The 20219-nt window shown below is 41.0% G+C and overlaps 2 protein-coding genes across 4 annotated transcripts in view; one reads left to right on the top strand and one right to left on the bottom strand.

Moving 5' to 3' along the window:
- Window positions 1-1318: 1318 nt before the first annotated feature.
- PBK (PDZ binding kinase) lies at window positions 1319-10072 on the bottom strand. 2 transcript variants are annotated; one of them, XM_063306342.1, is made up of 8 exons: window positions 9991-10072; window positions 9465-9536; window positions 5390-5486; window positions 4575-4717; window positions 4054-4223; window positions 3784-3913; window positions 2589-2762; window positions 1319-1540 (listed from the first exon to the last, which is right to left on the bottom strand). In XM_063306342.1, the coding sequence occupies exons 2-8, from the start codon at window positions 9520-9522 to the stop codon at window positions 1335-1337; spliced, it is 978 nt and encodes a 325-aa protein (XP_063162412.1). In that variant the 5' UTR covers window positions 9523-9536; window positions 9991-10072; the 3' UTR covers window positions 1319-1334. The 2 variants fall into 2 exon arrangements, with proteins under 2 accessions (XP_063162412.1, XP_063162493.1); XM_063306423.1 differs by lacking the exon at window positions 9991-10072 and adding an exon at window positions 9718-9828.
- Window positions 10073-11742: 1670 nt separating this feature from the next.
- SELENOI (selenoprotein I) overlaps window positions 11743-20219 on the top strand; it is a 55515-nt gene continuing 47038 nt past the window's right edge. For both annotated transcript variants that reach the window (XM_063300256.1, XM_063300250.1), the window contains exon 1: window positions 11743-11931. Coding sequence is in view for 1 of the 2 variants with exons in the window: in XM_063300250.1 (XP_063156320.1) it covers window positions 11875-11931 (57 nt within the window). In the remaining variant the exon portion in view is untranslated. The remainder of the gene's footprint in view (window positions 11932-20219) is intronic.

Genomic DNA, 20219 nt, shown 5'->3' with positions numbered 1-20219 from the left:
GTATATGAGGAAAGTGCACTTCAAACTATTTTCTCAGATGATTACCCACACACACACCCCCAAAGCACTGCAATCATTAATCAGAGCGTTTGCTTTTGAGGTCATTGCAATTCTTTATTATGCCCTTTTCTAGAAAAACAACTGAGAAGCAAGCTAAAATGAATCATCTATCAACTAACACTGTCAGTATAGACAATGCAATTCCCATTACACTAAAGGAACTTGGGCTCCTATATATGGCAACTGTTCTTGCAATGCTATATCTACTAAAAATATAAAGTAATCTTAAACATATCTGAATCTTGGTGTGCTGTAACTATAAAAAGGCAGTGCCTTCCATGGTTCCAACAACTTATCTCTACTTTAACTTCCCAATAGTTTCAACTGAGTGTGGTTTTGCCCTACAAATAGAATTTAGATCTATACAGGGAACAATTCAGGTGTATAGTGCAGTATCAGGCGGTCTGCCTGAACAAAAACATGCATGTTTCAGATGTTTTGGTTCATGTGCAGGATGAAATGGAGCTGTTTTGCTCCAGATGGATGAAAATACTGTTCCAGGCTGAAGTATGGGAGGTAAAAGAAAAACTAAAGGCACTGGTGGCAGCTGGGAAGAGTCAGGAGAAAGGGAATGAAAGGCACTGGGAGATTGGCAGGGGCATGCTGGGAGATGCTGAGGGAAGCATCTGTGAAATCACTCAGGATTCATCTGGATTTTGTTTGGCTGAGACCCAGAATAACCAAAGCATTCCAGATTTTGTTTCTGCTGAGCCAGCGAACCTGAAATGCAATCCAAATAATTTTTGGACTGCGACTCCTGAAATGTCACAAGGGGCTATCAGCCAGTAAAAACTTAGAGCTTAGAAAATAACACTGAGCAAATTCCTCATAAGGCACTCAACAAACCAGGAGCTTTTCTGTAAAAATGCTGCTAAGGGTTGGGATTATTTAAAAAATGTTTTAAGTGGTCCCAACCAATAGGTTGAGAGGCTTCGTAACATCACTCAGAAACCGCAATTTATTGCTAAAAATTGGAAACAGGTCAGTTGACTTTTACAACATGCATAGCTGTTTTCTGAATAAATAAATTGCAAACAAATTCTCATTTTATGATGAATACTGAGTCAAACATTCAATCAACGTATAACTTACCTAGAACACAACAGAAGTTGGTCACTTCCAACCAAACCATTTATATTAATACTGAATAGTCATCCTCATCTACTGTAAGCATAGTATATCCTCATGTAATATAACTATCTTAGGCACCTACAAACTTTTCTAGAAGAAAATGGAGAAGCTGCCATACTAGTACAGGAGTCAAGTGGGGTTGGCTAATATATGAACTTTTCTGATTCCAAAACATCCACAATTTGTGCTGCTGCAGGACGCTTTCTTGGATCTTCCATAGTACACAAAGAGAAAAGCTCAACAGCCTTTTGATATGAGGGGCCCAGCTCTTCCATATTAAGCAGTGGCCGAGTCCCAAGTGCTGCGTAATAGGCATCATCGTCAAAGTCAGCTTCATCAAAAGAAGTATCTGGAAGTACATTAGAAATGGGTCAGAAGCCATTTTCAAGAAACCATCACAAACTGCAATGAGAAGATAATCACATTCAACATTCAAACTAGCCCAGTAACAGCACTGATTGCTAACTGATGAGCGGGGTTTAAATTCCCTCCTGATCATGGAGCTCTCACAAGTAACTTTAGGCCAGTCACTGTCCTTCAGATCAACCAATCTCATGGGATTATTGTGCAAGTAAAATGAATGGAAACTCGTGGATAATCTTGTTTTACCAAAAGAAAGGCAGTAAGTGCCAATACTGTAAATACAAACTAAGACTGCTTATTTTAATAGGAACCTCTCTGGACATTAAGATCAACAGAAGGTCCTCTTGATGATGCTTTCATTTGCTAATGTAGTTTGTCATGGACATGGAACTGGACATTTTCCCATGTTCCTTCCAACTATAGAATGTAGTACCCTGGGAATTACATTCAGCTTCCAAGAAAGGACTTTCCTTTTTAGTCAAGCTCTTCTCAAGTAATTTACATTAATAATGACTTGAACTATTTGATGGCATTTTACATGTTTACATTTTAGTTTGTTATTGATTGCTGTATTGAAAGGCAGAATATAAATTGTAGTAAATAAAATTTAACATATTTTGGAAGATGATCATATTCCACATTTCCCTACAATTAAAAAAAATATTCCATGCTGCATAAAAGCTCAAACATATTTGACTTAAGTTCAATGGCTGAAATCACCCCAAGATTGTACAAAGGTTGGTTCAGCAGCTAACTTCACCAGCAACTACTTAGTTCACTGGTTGAGCAATCATGAATTGCAGACAGTTCTGCTGTCCTGTTTCTTTTGCCCCTGAAGGCCAAATTGGCCATTTTTGGATGTAAAAAAGAAGGTTCTGCTAAATGTAATACATTCTGCATCTCACCCGCATCTAATTTTAGCCTAGCCTACTCCAATGTCGTCATCATGATGTTACAGGCCCAAGACTAAAATAATAAAAATAAAAGTCATCCCACCGTCCATCTGCCAAATCAATATGAATATTTAGACACACCATCATCATCCTCTCCAAGCAGATTAAGATGTGGTATGGAAAGTGTCATCATCTCCCACAGAGTCAGCCCAAATGCAAAGATATCGGCCTTGCTGGTGATAATACCATCTTTTTCTAGAGCTTCTTTGGGTTTCCAGGGCTCAGTGCCAACATACTCAGCTTCTGGATCACTCACTGAATGAAAATAAATTATAGTTACAAACCAAGAACCACCTTCAGGGTTTGGTGCAATTCTCTCAAGCAGAGATGCTAAAGCAACTGTAAAAACAAAGGGAAAGAAAGCCGACCAGTTACTGCCACAGTAACTATTATGAAAAGAATCTGAATCCTTTCACTTCCAAAATTTCTTAAAACCAATTAGGCCTGAAAAATCTGCTTGGTAAAACCTTGATAGCCTCAACAGTGATGAGCAGGATTTCCAGTTGCTGGAGAAGGTATTCTGTAGAATACACAAGTCTAATCACAGAACTGTACAGGTTCTAAGATCTGCCCAGAATACCTGCAGAGGAAACTTGCATAGCCACACCCTACTATTGCATTCCTTTTCTACATGAGGAAACAAATTAGAATACTAGAATGAGAATTTCTCTTCCAGCTTCCTGTACAGGTCTGTATGCCCCAGCAGCTGGAAGCAGTCAAGCAGAGAAAACGGAGCTTGACATCTGGGACCAAGAGAGAAATTACAATCCTAATTCCTCAATTTACATAGAATATTCACCTTACACTCCTGTCCTGAAAGGACTGCACTGTTCTATGTCCATTTTTTGCCTTTCTAGTTTAAGAAGTTGAAAAACCTCAGAGAATCAATATTCAAAATGCTGAAATCACTGAACAGTTCAGATATTGTTTTCCAGACATTGATAACTGCACCAATGTACATCTATATATAGGCAAAATCTCAAGTATTTTGCTTTCTCTTCTGGTATACGGAAATATGCATGAAGCTGGCATAGCAGCTCTGATTTATTTCCAAATGATGGTGGCCAAATTCTTTATTGTCCATTGTGAAATAGATTGCAAAAGCAGCTCTGACTTTAGCAGTAGAATTCCTTTAAGGATTCAACAGTGTGGCAGGAAGGTTGACTTTGCTATGACCACCATAGCAAAGAGGTCACCATTTTCTAGTACACAGAAATAAGAACTGAAGCTGATTTTCAGTGAAAGAAGATAAAGGAACACTAAATAATCAACATACCCATCATATTCTCATCTAGAGGCAAGGAGACACCCACATCACAAATCTTTATTGATTCAAAGTCACCTTTAATGACAACATTAGAAGATTTTATGTCACCATGAAGCAATTTCTTGTCATTGTGAAGATACTGAAAACCAAAGAGGAGGATCTTATTTACAAAGGAATCTGGGTAAAAATACCTGTTTAAAACAATTGTAGGCTTTATTTTTGTGTTGATCACCCCTTGAAGGTTCACATAAAGTGTCATATTCAATTTATACAGCCTACCTTCAAACCCCTTGCCATGTGCAGGGCAACTTTGAGAATGGTGGCAGCTGGAAAAGGTTTCTTGTGCTTTTCATTTCTTTCTTCAATCAAGTCATTCAGGGACTTCTCCCCACCATATTCCATAGCAAGACACATACTTCCATCTTTGGCTTCAGCAAATGCACGAAACCCTTCAAAACACATACTCAGCATTTGTCAGTGTCCCCAAAGGTAACTTTCCATTTTCTCATTCTTGGGGTAATTCAAACTTTGAAACTGGCCAGGACACTTTTTATAATTCTCCAAATATTTTTCAGTTCAGGCATTTATTCTTAAATAATGCTGAAAGAGCTTCAGGAAAGCTGCCATGGTAGCTAAGAAAGACTAGGAGAACAGCTGAACTTATCATTTACATCAGGACAGCTTGCTCATGAAATACTTGAGGACTTCTCTATATTTAGCGAAATGGAGTCTTGGAAACATCAACTAAGGCGGCTCACTAATATGAATAAGCATCTTCCACTTTCCCCACTTAATCTTACCCACAATGTTTGGGTGCTGAAGGTTTTTTAGAATATTAGCTTCTTCATTCAGTCTCTTTTGATATGTACTTTGCTGGCTGGAGTTACATTTGGTATTTATTTTTTTCACAGCCCAAGGAGAGCAAGAGATCCCTCTGGGAGACCTGGAAAAAAAGAGCATTAGTCGGCAATGTGGCTCTAGATAAGCTAGATTGCTAAGACTACTGTATATGAGGCACAATTTCTGTTATTTTAGAATGGCTCAGCAATTTAACCACAGGAGAAATAGCTCTCAGTCCCTATATGAAGCACTTTTGGGTAGTGCTGGTTTGCACAAATAAATCAGGCATTTTGAAATAGCTCTCCTTTGATAGCTCAACTAGCAGAAAGCAAATCACCAGTTTTCTTCTGAGCCTCCATTAGTGTTATGAAATTCAAAAATAAAAATGCATACATTTCCCCACCCCACCACTCACCCAAGCCACTTCTACATCTGGTTCATCAACAAATCCATAATTAGCAGACTTATACCTCGATCTCATAATATCTAAACTCCTCTTGATAAGCTCTCTCAGGATGGTACAGTTTGTAACAACTTAGAAGCAGACAGCAGGAATAAGTCAGACTACCCTATCAGGGGGCTGCAGAGGAGACATAAGACAATCTGACCCTTGAGATAAATCCAGATTTATTGCACTTGTAGCAACCAATTAGTAGGCCCAGAGCTAAACCATTTATTCTTTTCTTTCCAACTTTTCTAAAATATCATCAGCATAGTTCACTTAGCAATCTTAATATGTTGGAATATGTCCCTGACATCAATTAAGATAACATACCGTTTCATAAGGTAAACACTGACACCAGTTCCATATCCCAGTTTCTGCATGAAGGGAGAAGGTGGGATAGATATTGTAGATGAAGAAGTACTTTGTCCTATATTGTAAAAATAAAGACATGCTGTTTATGCTATATGAAATAACAATTTTTTGTTACCAGCATTTTAAGAATGTTTTTCTCTAACTCAGTAACCAAGACCAGACTTTACCAAGTATCTCTTGCACAATCTAATGAAGTCACTCCTTGAATGTTCAATATGCAGTGACATCATGGTGCTTCTCTCTCTCTTTAGGGATATGCTGAAGGATCTATCCCAGCCTTTCTCAACTTTTTCATCCTGGATGAACTCTTGAAATATTTTTCAGGTCTCGGAAAACCCCTGCACAATCAAATTCAAATATAGGCCAGTAGTTACAAAATTATTATATTTATTTCATGTGTAGGCCTGTATATTGGATGTGGTTATTGGTGAGATGTCAAGATTAAAGATCTTTTTGGGCGTCAATGAACTGAAACGGGCTGGAATGGGCCACTTCATATCAAATGACCACCAGATCTACTACTGTGGACAAGAGGACCACAGAAGAAATGGAGTAGCCTTCATAATTAATAGTAAAGTGGCTAAAGCAGTGCTTGGATACAATCCAAAAAACAACAGAATGATCTCAATTCGAATTCAGGGCAAGCCATCTAACATCACAGTGATCCAAATATACGCCCCAACCACAGGTGCTGAAGAAGCTGAAGTAGAGCAGTTCTATAAGGATCTGCAGCACCTACTGGACAACACGCCTAAAAGATGTTATTTTCATCACAGGAGACTGGAATGCTAAGGTGGGCAGTCAAATGACACCTGGAATTACAGGTAAGCATGGCCTGGGAAACAAAACGAAGCAGGACATAGGCTGATAGAATTTTGCCAAGACAACTCACTCTGCATAACAAACACTCTCTTCCAACAACCTAAGAGACGGCTTTATACATGGACTTCACCAGATGGACAACACCAAAATCAGATTGACTACATCCTTTGCAGCCAAAGGTGGCGGACATCTATACAGTCGGTAAAAACAAGACCTGGAGCTGACTGTAGTTCAGATCACAAACTTCTTATTGCACAATTTAGGATCCGACTAAAGAGATTAGGGAAGACCCACAGATCAGCTAGATAAGAGCTCACTAATTTTCCTAAGGAATATGCAGTGGAGGTGAAGAATCGATTTAACGGACTGGACTTAGTAGATAGGGTCCCGGAAGAACTCTGGACAGAAGTTCGCAACATTGTTCAGGAGGCGGCAACAAAATACATCCCAAAGAAAGAGAAAACCAAGAAGGCAAAATGGCTGTCTGCTGAGACACTAGAAGTAGCCCAAGAAAGAAGGAAAGCAAAAGGCAACAGTGATAGGGGGAGATATGCCCAATTAAATGCAAAATTCCAGAGGTTAGCCAGAAGAGATAAGGAATTATTTTTAAACAAGCAATGCACGGAAGTGGAAGAAGACAACAGAATAGGAAGGACAAGAGACCTCTTCCAGAAAATTAGAAACATGGGAGGTAAATTCCAGGCAAAAATGGGTATGATCAAAAACAAAGATGGCAGGGACCTAACAGAAGAAGAAGAGATCAAGAAAAGGTGGCAAGAATATACGGAAGACCTGTATAAGAAGGATAACAATATCGGGGATAGCTTTGACGGTGTGGTCAGCGAACTAGAGCCAGACATCCTGAACAGTGAGGTTGAATGGGCCTTAAGAAGCATTGCTAATAACAAGGCAGCAGGAGACGATGGCATCCCAGCTGAACTGTTCAAAATCTTGCAAGATGATGCTGTCAAGGTAATACATGCTATATGCCAGCAAATTTGGAAAACACAAGAATGGCCATCGGATGGGAAAAAGTCAACTTATATCCCCATACCAAAAGGAAACACTAAAGATGTTCAAACTATCAAACAGTGGCACTCATTTCACATGCCAGTAAGGTAATGCTCAAGATCCTGCAAGGTAGACTTCAGCAATTCATGGAGCAAGAATTGCCAAATATACAAGCTGGGTTTAGAAAAGGCAGAGGAACTAGGGACCAAATTGCTAATATCTGCTGGATAATGGAAAAAGCCAGGGAGTTTCAGAAAAACATCTATTTCTGTTTTATTGACTATTCTAAAGCCTTTGACAGTGTGGACCAGAACAATTTGTGTCAAGTTCTTAGCGGTATGGGGATACCAAGTCATCTTGTATGTCTCCTGAAGAATCTGTATAACGACCAAGTAGCAACAGTAAGAACAGACCACGGAACAACGGACTGGTTTAAGATTGGGAAAGGAGTACGGCAGGGATGTATACTCTTACCCTACCTATTCAACTTGGACGCAGAACACATCATGCGACATGCTGGGCTTGAGGAATCCAAGGCTGGAGTTAAAATCGCTGGAAGAAACATTCACAATCTCAGATATGCAGATGATACCACCTTGATGGCTGAAAGCGAAGAGGAACTGAGGAGCCTTATGATGAAGCTGAAAGAAGAAAGTGCAAAAGCTGGCTTGCAGCTAAACCTCAAAAAAACCAAGATTGTGGCAACCAGCTTGATTGATAACTGGCAAATAGAGGGAGAAAATGTAGAAGCAGTGAAAGACTTTGTATTTCTAGGTGTGAAGATTACTGCAGATGCTGATTGCAGTCAGGAAATCAGAAGACGTTTAATCCTTGGGAGAAGAGCAATGACAAATCACGATAAAATAGTTAAGAACAGAGACATCACACTGACAACAAAGGTCCGCATAGTTAAAGCAATGGTATTCCCAGTAGTAACATATGGCTGCAAGAGCTGGACCATAAGGTAGGCTGAGAGAAGGAAGTTAGATGCTTTTGAACTGTGGTGTTGGAGGAAAATTCTGAGAGTGCCTTGGACTGCAAGAAAATCAAACCAGTCCATACTCCAGGAAAGAAAGCCAGACTGCTCACTTGAGGGAATGATATTAAAGGCAAAACTGAAATACTTTGGCCATGTAATGAGAAGACAGGACACCCTGGAGAAGATGCTGATGCTAGGGAGAGTGGAAGGCAAAAGGAAGAGGGGCTGACCAAGGGCAAGATGGATAGATGATATTCTAGAGGTGATGGATTTGTCCCTGGGGGAGCTGGGGGTGCTGACGACCGACAGGAAGCTCTGGGGTGGGCTGGTCCATGAAGTCTCGAAGAGTCGGAAGCGACTGAACAAAGAAACAACAACAGGCCTGTATATATGCATTAACAGTGTTCTTAAATTAAAAATAATGAAAATTACCTCTTTAATATGAAGTTGCCTGGATTTGAAATACTTTTTTAAAATAAATTGTGATCTCCTAGGGAACCCCTAGTGCGCTCTTGTGGAACCCTAGAGTTCCACGGAACCCTGGTTGAGAAACCCTGATCTATCCTATTAATTTGTGTTTTAAAAGAAACCTACCTAATTCAATGTCAACCGTATGTCAGGCAATTTAGAGTCAGGAGCATCTCTTCACATTCACTATCATGGGAGCATAGTGATTCTTAAAATGGTGGCTATGGAAATGTAGTCATTTATCTTTACGTTAAAAAAAGTTATCCTCTCCCAAATCTGTCAAATATTTACAATACATTTAAAAATAAATTATACTAAAATCTTGTCTCTCACATTTGTGTAAGAAATAGTTAAGAGCATTTACAGTAAGTTTAAAAATTTATTCCCTCCCCAAATCCACCACTCTCACCTGTTAGAATAAATATTCATTTGCATCCTCCTCTGCCAGCAGCAAGTGTTACTGGAGGGAGCTGGGTTACTTTTTTGCAGCCATTTTCTGGCATAGGAGATTCCCCCTTCAATACAAATCAATTGAGCTCTTCACTTCCATAGGGGGGAACGCTGTGTGGCAAGAGCTATATTCACCTTTAAATCATGTACTGTCATATTTTCCCACAAAAACCTTGCTCTGGATCTAAAAAACTTTATCTGATCTTTCTTAATATGTTTGATCACTTACAACTATAAAATTATCAATTTAAATTAACCCACGACTGCAAAGTTTCCACACATCTTCACTAAGTACAGCCTCACCTGATTTCCTTCTCGGTGAGAGTTTACTAGGAGTTCTGAAAGCAGCTTCTGCAGCCATAGCTAAGGCTTTTTCTGCAGGAAGAAGTAAGTGGGAAGAAAGAGCTATTACCAATTGCTATTCAAAGAACTGGAAGCCCACTCAATGCGCGAATCGAGATTAAAGCAGATGTCTCTGGCTGAAGTTTCCTTGGGGAACCCGGAGCAGCCTAGATTAGTAACAAGAAACGGTATAAAATTATATCGAACAACTTACTAATAATTATGGACCTGCAGAGTCGAGGAGAGCAGCGGTTAGGCGAAGGACCACGAGGGCCACCCTGGCCATGCACCCCCTCCTCAGACCGTTAAGAGTCAAGGTCTCCCTCTCTTGGCATCCAATTTCCCCCTTGCAGGGCACCGAGGAAGCTGCCCGCTGCGGTCCACAGGCCCCAATTACAGGCTTTCACGACAGACCTAGCAGGGCAAGGGACAGGATCAAGAAGACCCACAGGAGAAGACGCGCCACCGTAACCGAGCGAACACTCACCAGTACAACTCGCAAGCTCTCCGACAGTTTCCGCCACCGTTTGAATCCCGGCTAGCGCTTGCGTGAAGAGAACGTTGAACCAGGGGGCGGGGCAAAGCGGGACGGGCCAATCGGAGGTTGGTCTCGCGGATAGCCGGCGCGCTCCTTGGCAAAGGAGTTACCTGCTGGACGAGAAGCAGAATATCACCAACAGATAGGGTGGACCAAGAGATTCCTGGGCTGTCGTAGAAGAGCTACGGGTTGCTAACGGAGAGACATCAAGAAAACAGCAGGAATATACATTAGGAAAGATTGGCGCCAATCCTGTGCACTTAAGTGCAGTGCTGAAGTGGGAAAGGAAACTTCATAGTTTACGGTTTCGGGCTGGTTTACTCACTACAAGCCAGCTAAATGGCAGCACCAGTTCGAAAAAGCTAAGTAGAGTCAGACTGGGTATTTGGATGAGAGTCCCCCAGACAATGCCAAGGTTACTGGATAGAATGGGAAGGGGAAAAAAAATCCGGAGGAAGTCAGTGTCAAACACTTCACAATGTCAAACTACATGGATGTATCCATGAAATCATCAGCGGTCATGGAAAGTCAGTATCATACAACAAGCTAAGGTTTATAGCCCTATTGTATATCCACTGTACTAATCGTTAATGGCTTAGTGTGTGGTTTGAATTAGCAAATCATTATTCAACAAATCAGGTTAAGGCTGGCATTTAAAATGTTTGAAAGCATACTAATATAAGTGTATTAATTCTGCCCATATGAAGTAGTAATGAAAATAGGTTGAATTTGATGTCCATGAGTCAGTCTTGCAGCTCAGTCCCACCGCTTTCAAAGAAGCTGAACTTCATGTACTAATTCCTTAATAAAAGCACAAGCAGCACGGTTGGATTGTTAAATTAAATCTTACATTATTGAATCTCTCTAGCAGCTCAAAGATGCTGCCTAAATATTTCCTCCCCCAATGTTACCCCCACAATCTATGAAGTAGGTTGGACTCAAGTCACAGGATACATTGAGTGACAAATCAACTTATAGGATAGCAAGTTTTATGAAGTCAACTTGTGCACTTAATGGTTCACTGTAAAATTGGCTTTTCAATATACGATTATTCAAGTTAACTATATATTTCCAATTTTAAGCCAGCCTCCTAACCATTAGGATCACACACTGGATCACCCATGCAGGTAGCTTTAATCAGCAGAAAAAAAGGATTGTACTTGAAACTGGCTTGAACTACTGTAGAACAAAACGTAAAAACTCGGTCTCAGGCTGTTCTTATCAGCGTAGCAACAAAATCCGCATAGTATAGACCAATTAGATGTTCTAGGCAGAGGAGGTGGGAAAGAGGCTATCAAAAACTGAACGAAGAAATGAGGGAGGGATAGAAAGAGTAGGTTGCAGTGGATCCCAGGAAAAAAGACTACATCATGATGCTATAAACCTCCCACTAAATATATTTTTCAAATCCCAACGGTAAACTAACAGCCACCTATATTTTAGGAAGAAGCGGAGCAGGCGGAAAGAGGAATGACCTGTGACGCACATGCAGCGCCAGGACCAATCTCAGCTCCACTGCTTCATCCAAGATGGCGGCGCGCCAAAGGGAGGAGAAAAAGAGGCGTTCGCTGACATCACGGGTGGGCTGATCTGGGGCTGCCACGCGGGAGGAGGAGCAGCGAAGTACGGGAACCGGCGAGGGGTTGGAGGGGGGGGTGTCTTCCTCCTCCTCCTCCTCCTCCTCCTCCTCTGTTAATTCTCGAAGCCGGGCGGGACGAGCGTATCTATGCGGGCGCTGCTCCTGTTCCCTGTGTAGCCTCGCGTGGGAAACGCAGGCAAGACGGACTGGGCCTCTTTTTGCATAGCGGATCCGTCTGCTAGTCGCTGCTAAGCATGGCCGGCTACGAGTACGTGAGCGCCGAGCAGCTCGCCGGCTTTGATAAGTACAAGGTGAGGCGATTGGCTTCTTCGGGCTTTTCCGAAGGAGGGAAAGGGCTGCCGGGGTTGCGGGGAGGGAGATGCCGTGAGCTGCCGGAGGGCGACGGGAGGTCTCCCTCAGGGGAGACACGCGGTGCTTGGATAGCTTAGCGGCGGCGCAGCTTCTTTACATGCGGCAGGCAGCCGTGCCCCGTCAGTACGTCTCTTTCCTCGACAAGCCGGGTGAATTAGCCTACAACTCCCATCGCCGCTAACCCGAACGGCGGGATCGGTGGGACTGATGGGAATTGTAGTCCATCTCGGGCGAAAGACAGCTGTTTGGAAGAAAGGAGGCCTCTTTTTTTCTGGCTGAGAATTTGGGGATATTGTGGCACAGGCAGAATTTGGAGTGTCTCCAACCCCATCCCATAGATCATTTCAGAGCCGTGACTCACGGTTAGTGATGATGCCTCTGTGGCATCCATTTCTTTTTTTTTTTTTACTCTGTGTTTTGCCAAGCTTGCCAAGAAGCTGCTTTTGAGGCTTTAGCTTGTGATTAATCCTTTTACACACAGATGTGCTTTCGCTATATGGCTATGTGATACTTTCTCTACTATCTCTTGGAAACTATAAGAATGGAATATGGGCATGGCAAATAAAGGATTCTATTGAATTTTGACCCTATGATATCAGTTAAATTATGATCTGAGTCTTCTTCCTAGGTTACAGGGACAAAAGGGGGTTAGGATCCAGTTGTGCCAAGTAATCTCTGCTCCTTCCATCTCCCCACTAAGGCAGTGGGAATACTTTAGCTCTACTAGTGACTTTGCTGATCGTTTTTAGCCATGGCATGCGGAGTTCAGTGGCAAAGCCAAGTCTTTTCAGTAGGTTGTCTTTGACTACTGCCACATGCCTGAGACTTTTGGAGCTGTCTTACCCTCACTTCTGCAATCTTTGTCTCCTTTAGGCACAGAAAAGAGTATTTGACTTTTTCTCTCTGTGTGTATCCTTTCTTTATACAAACCAGTCAGGCTACAGAGAAAAGTCAAGATGCTTCAAACACTGCCTGGGCAATTAAAGTTGGCTGTCAGGTGTTGGATTAGGAGTGGGAACATCAGGTTCAAATCCACGCTCAAAGTCACTCAATGACTTGGGCCATTTGTTCTCTCAGGCCAGCTACTTCACAGTACTTGTTGGAATTAAATGGGAATGGGCTTCCCCAAGCTCCTGGAGGATGGCAAATATAAATTTTATAAATGAAATGGAAGCAAAAAAATTCCCATGGGTGATTGACCTGAACTGAGAAAGACTAGTCAGTGTAGCAACCCTAAGCATTTTAATAGAGTGTCATCTGAACATTCATTGCTGTCTTGAAGATATTCCGCAGTTAATAATGAAATGAATGGAAGTCACAAAGTCATAGGTGAGCACTCTTTCATCTAGCTGCTTGTAGACTTTTCTGACTCCTTCATTGCTTCTTCTTCCTTACACGTGTTGTGTAGTTTGTTTCAGCCATTATAATGTGTGCAAAAAAATTGGCTAATTACCCCCTCTCTGTTTTTTTGCAGGGGGCTCTTTTTCTTTGGCTGTTCATTTCTCTTGTGTGTGTGGATGAAGAGTTGCCCTTCTTTTTACTTCTGCAGACTTCAGGGTTTCCTGAACATACAGAATCCTTTCTCTTCCTTCTCTGTGAAGGAAGTTCATTCATTCATTCATTCATTACATTTCTTCACCACCCATCTCAGCAAGCGACTCTGGGCAGTTTACAATCAAATTAAGATAATAAAAGATTAAAATATCATAAAAACAGATTCATTATATAAATATAAATATAAAATATAAAAATTCTACCTACCAAACTAACCGCCCACCTTACTCAAGTTGCATTGAAGGGAACAATTTGGGGAATTGCTGCTCTGTGAGGTTTACCATCATTCTGTAACTAGCTGAGTTTTCTATTTATAGTGTGCTGTTCTCTAAAAATCCATTGGAATGTGTAGACACTCCTGCACCTTTCATGTGTACAGTCAGATCTGCACATTTGAATCTTGGCCATAATCCACAAGGAGTGTGCTGAGCAACCACTTTGCATTACAATTATTCCTTTGGATCATATTTTCCCTTCTCTTTATCTTAGAATCAGGCAGCTTGCTGCATGTGAAGCTCAATGACCTGGTATGCACATTGCTTTGAACTTTCATTTGTTTAACCTGGTTTATTAAATAAGCCTTACTGGCTGGGCTAGCACAGCATGAGAAAGTATAAACCATGATTTATGAATGGTGTCTGGGTTCACATTCAGAATGCACTGCTGAAACCAGCTAACCTACATGATGCCATAGCGCAATGCATGAATCTAGCCAGTAGCTCATACTTCCTTCCTCTAATAAAAGCTGATCCACTAAGAGCTGTCTCAGCAGGTGGCAGCACCTGCTGACTACTGTATGTCTGAACTGGGAAGCTAAGTGGAGTCAGGTTTGGTTAGTACTTGGGTGGGAGACCTTGTGGAAATACTGAGGGTATAGGCTAGATTGAGAAATTGAAAAAAATATCCTAGAAGATTGATTATGTGCCATCAAGTCAGTGTCTGTGCTTAGCAACCACATAGATTTTCTCCATGGCAATTCTAGAAAAAGCCATTGGCAATCCCATTTCTAAACTACTAGGGGGAAAAAATATATATGGGTGTGTTCTTGAAGTCACCAATAGTTGAACTTGACTTGAAGGAGATGTTAATTCTTATTCTTCTGAATCTTGTTTTCTGGAATTACCAAGAGGTGATTGCTGTTCCAATCACATGATTGTCTGCACAATTATCATTTTGCAGAAAAGCTGTAGATTTGTGATAATCGATTTTCAGCTTAATGAGGGGGCTGAATCACTTTAATTATTCATGAGAGTGAGGAAATAAAGCTCAGGGAATCATCTGAGATAATTCTCTTTAGACAACAGCCCTATTTGCCTAATAGGTGGAGCTATGCTTGCAAAAATGGTACAGGTGATTTGTTCAGAATCAGATTCAAAAATCCCTCTTGGCTCTGGGAATGCTGATGCTGCAAATCAATTAAACTCCCTTTTTCTGCAAGGCTAAGAGATTAACTACCTAATTGTGGTTTCTGTGGGCTTTCAGTTCTGATTTTCAGGAAGTCAGTCCAGACAAATTCAATTTCATAATGCTGTTACATCAAAAAAAAGAGTTAGATTTCCTTGGAACTTCTTGTTGGGGGACAACACTTGCTTTGAACACACAGTACTGTTATCGGACCTTCTTTCCTGACCTTATGAGAGAAGCTTATTGTAATAGTTGTCTTAACTGCTGCATCATCTTGAAGAAGTCTTTTTTTTTTTAAATGAAGTAGAACTGTGCTTGCTTGCTTTCCATCCTTTCCCCAGGACTGTTGTGTCTTCTAGTTTTGCCTCTTCCCCTGCTGGACCCTTTTTGAACATACAACATTTGGCAGATCCTCATTCTTATTCCACATGTGATTAAACTACATAGGATTGTATCATTTCAGCATTATAAGAGAACACCTTTGAATTCCATTAGCTTGGAAAACATTGCTCTTGAATTTTAGAAAGAGTGGAGCCACCTGTAAGATTTCAAGGAAGGCCCACTTAAAGGCTTAATACTGCAAGGAGAAACCCTAACCCTTACCCAAAACTTTTAGGGTATCTCAATTTGAGTTAAGGGTATATGGACTAAGCCATGATTTACCAAATAAACCACAGTTGGCTGTTCATCTGATATGTAAAGCCAGAGGTGTATAATCTGAGTCCTCAGGGCCACATGCAGCCACTTAAGGCCCCCAGAGACTGAAGTGTACTTTTTAATGTGACAGATAAGAAACATTAAATACATGAAAAATGTATTTAAATTGAAAAATGATCAGATTCACTTTTAAATTATAGTTACATATAAATGAAATCAAATGTAGGTTTTGCTCTAGTTTACTTAAAAGTGAAGCATGACATTCAGTCCAGAAAAACTTGCATAACCTTTGCTGTGTTACAGACAGTGGTCTATAAATTACACTGTTGTCAGATTCCCTGATCCTATATTCATAAATCATTCTGGGCCATAAAGTGGCTAGCTTGGTTTTGACTTAGTGTGATGGATGTGTGAACCTAATGAGTGCTGGGATATGAATTTGAATTAAGAACTTCTTAACATCTCTATCTTGGATTTTATATTTTTATTTAAGAATATTGTTTTTATTGTATTTTAATCTTTATTCCAGTTTTATTGTAAATTGCCCAGAGTCTCTCTTTGAGGTAGTTGGGCAGTGATGAAATTTGAAATATATATAAATAAATAAAATATTCTACTGGGTTGCTTCTTCCCAAATCCAAAATGTGTTAGCAGAATGAAAACTGCCTGTTAAGCCCTTGCCTTGATGCTCTGGTTGTCTTCATCCGGGCCGTTCATCCAGGTCTATTGCCACTGGCAAGAAAGGACCATTTTGGTGGCAGTGGCTAGAAATCTTTCCAGACATTATCTTTTGTGTGTGTTTGTGCCAAATGAGGGGGTTTATTTACTTATTTATCAAATTTGTCATCGCCCATCTCTTCCCACCAGAGGGACTCTGGGCAGTTTACAACAAGATAATCAATAAAACAATAAATATACAATAAGATTTCAATATGTAAAAGTGCACCATATAAAAACAATTACAAGTAACAAATATAGCTAAAGTCCAGATGGCTGTGATCTAATTCAGTCTTTGTGTGGGAGGGGTACTTTAGGGCACTGGCCAACCCCAGGCATGACTATTCCCCTCCCTGCCCCAGGGTGGGTGGCAGAGCCAGGTCTTCACGTTCCTCTGGAAGGCCAGGAGCGATGGAGCTAACCTCACCTCCAGGGGCAAGATGTTCCAGTGGGTGGGCTACTGCAGAGAAGGCCTGTCTCCTGGACCCTGCCAGACAGAATTCTCTTACCGATGGGGTACGCAGCATGCCCCCTCTGCATGATCGGGCGGGACGGGTTGATGTAACGGGGAAGAGGTCCCTCAGGTAGCCTGGCCCCATGCCACGTAGGGCTTTAAAAGTAATAACCAACACCTTGAATTGGACCCGGAAGCAAACTGGTACCCAATGCAGCTCATGCAGTAGAGGTGTTATATGCGCCCTTCTAGGGGTGCCAAAGATAGCCTGCATGACTGCATTCTGGACCAGCTGTAGCTTCCAGATACTCTTCAAGGGTAGCCCCATGTAGAGCGCATTGCAGTAGTCAATATGGGAGATAACAAGGGCATGAGTGACTTTGCAGAGGGCATCTCGATCCAGGGAAGAGCGTAACTGGTGCACAACACGCTGCGCAAAGGCCCTTCTGGCCAAGGCTGCCACCTGCTCTTCGAGCAGGAGCCGTGAGTCAAATGACCCCCAAGTTACACACCGGATCTGTCTGGGGCAGTGCCACCCCATCCAGAACCAAAGATGACAAAGTCCCGGATATGGAAGAGCCATTAACCCACAGCCACTCTGTCTTACCAGAGTTCAGCTGAAGCCTGTTGTTCCCCATCCAGACCCCCACAGCCCCCAGGCACCGAGAGAGGGTGGTCACAGCATCACTTACCTCACCTGGGATGGAGATGTACAATTGAGTATCATCAGCATATTGATGATACTTCATCCCGTGGTGATGGATGATCTCACCCAGCAGTTTCATGTAGATGTTGAATAGGAGAGGAGAGAGAGCCGAATCCTGCGGCACCCCACACAGGACGGGTCAAGGGTCGGATCTCTCGCTCCCTATCACCACCGATTTAGATGGTGGTTTAATTATTTTCTTCTTGTTTGCCCTTCATTTTAACTTATTTGAAACTGGTGATTGCCATTCTGCTGTCTTACTATTATTTTCATCTCATGGGTTTTTCTAATTTTCTAGCTTTGTTTTAGTTGATTGTTTCAATCCTCCTACTTTCTCTTACTTTCTGCTTTCTCTAGCACAGAGAAAGGCACATTTCCCCATCACAGCTCTGAATGTTCCAACACTGCCTTTTCACTGCCCTGCATTGTGTCATAAGCAGAATGGAGAAATTTGTGGTTGGACTAAATATCTCAGTTGACTGCTTTTCTTTAGAGATTCTGGGTCAGAAATTATGTTCTCTGCCCTCAAGAGTACAAAGAGGTGCAAACAAAGCCTGGGTCTGGGAGGGTTATGTTCTGCTCTCGGATACTGAATTTCTGCTCTTTTCCCAGATATGCTGTTGAGAATTAGTGTTTACAGTCTGTTCTTACTAGGATTAAAAAGTACAAGATAATAAGAATATATAAAGCTCCTAGGCTTGTCTATTATTGGGACGACATACAAATTGGTTAAATAAACATCATAAATAAAGTGCAGCCAAATATTATGACTTTTTAAAGTACTATGCTTTGGTGACCCTGGCTTTCTGGATTTGTTTTCTTTGGCTGGATGCAAAGACTTCCAAGATTCTGAATAAAAAGCATGAAGTATTAATAATGTTTAGACTCAAATAATGAAGCATTATTAGTGATTTCTGCATCCTCATAAAAACAAGCAGTTTCAGATAAGGAGATGCTACTGATGAAATTGAATATTGCATGAGATGCTGGCTTGTTTCTAATGTTTATACATGTGCTGAAGATTCAGTTATCGTGGAGTGGAGCAACTCCTCATAATCTGAAGATCAGTTCTGAAAGCTAGGAAAGACGGTGAATGACCTCTGCTTCTTATTCTTTGATGCCTGAGGGCTGCATTTAAATCCACTCACAAATAACATTTTCCTGCGTATTCTAGTTTAAAACACTGGGCCTGTTTGCACATCTCAGTAAGCCATAATATGGTTTAGCCATGAACAGATTGTAATAGCACCTATTGGTTCCTCATGAGTGAGAATCAGCTACTAAATGAAGGACCTCTTCATCCATAGTTTAGCAAGTTGTGTGATTCAAGTGGAACAAGGGGAGGGTGGAGGAGGATTTGTTTTTGGTTCCTTTCTCTGAATAAGCCAGAGGGCCTTATTTACCAATGTGCTTAGGTATGAATAAGCATTATTGTACTCATCTTCGCCACAGCTATAGTATGGCTTATCATGATGCATACCCACAGTCGGGAAGCCTGCTGAAATAAGTTTAAAACTTCTTTAATTTAGAGTGTTAAATGTAAAGAACTTACTCATATCAACTTTGTTCTGCTTCAGGTTGGATTTGTTTCCTTATTTTCATGTTGTAAAATGGCCATAGAAACAAAATTAAGTATATCAGTTATGTGTAGCAGTAAATAGAAATGGGAAGACTTAAAACTAGAGCAAAAATAAGATGTCAACAAAAGAGACATTCCTTTCAAGTTTACTGAATTTGGAGGAAAGCCTTCTAATAATTTAACTATGCCCAATTTATAATTTTGGATCTCAGTAGAAATGTTGCATTTTGGTTTTAGTGATAGAAATAGTAAGATAAGGGCTTCGATGTGCTAATGTATGATGCAAAATTTGTATCTACAAGGTAAAACTGAACAAATGATTGAGGAAATTGTGAAACTGTTCTTTAACAAAGAAATATAGCTATGCTAATAAATCCAGTGAATCCTGAAAAAGGTATCTCTCAAGCCAAATGCTAAAAAACTATGCTCAAGTTTTTGGGTTGTCTAGACTATTTCAAGAAAGTAAGTGCCACACATATGTACACTCACTATTCCCAGGAACCAGCAAGAAGTGCTTTGGTAGGGCTATCTAAATTATTTTCCAGGAGTGTATTTCCAGGAGTGCCAATAACACTGTAATATCTTTATATATACACAGTTACAGCAATCTATCTCTAAAAATTCCTGGGTTTTTTCCCCCAGGGCTAACCAGTCCATGGTTTCTGTGCTTACTGAAGTAGATTCTTGGAATCAGCAACAGGTTTGAAAATCTTTGAATGACATTCTGTCCACTTACAGAAATAATTGAAAACTCCTGGAAAAATTGGATGAGTTCATTCTGGAGGAAAAACCGGATATGCCAAAACTGGATCCTCCAGTACACAAAGCTTGCACACTTGTACCTTCTAACAGCCTTCTCACCCTGCATAATTGGTTGTCTGAAAACTCATATAAACTCAAATTTTAGGTTATGACTTTATAATCCATTGAATGAACTGTAGTCAGGAAGACATATATTGTCATTACATGGTTAAATTTTAAACTTCCTTTGTGGTCTTCATTGTCTTTAAGTCATCCTTGAGTTTTCTTCTAGTCTTGCAATAACCTTGAAGTCAAACTATTAGGCCATCTCCTTCAGTGGTCTCTGCACTGCATTGGCTAGCAGTGGTGGAATTCAAACAGGAGTCTTTTGTGGCCCTATGATGCCAAGGAATGA

The sequence above is a fragment of the Candoia aspera genome, chromosome 1, assembly GCF_035149785.1.
Source record: "Candoia aspera isolate rCanAsp1 chromosome 1, rCanAsp1.hap2, whole genome shotgun sequence".
Lineage (NCBI taxonomy): Eukaryota > Metazoa > Chordata > Lepidosauria > Squamata > Boidae > Candoia > Candoia aspera.
Note: the sequence above shows the minus strand (reverse complement) of the source record. Positions and strands in the feature narration are given on the sequence as shown.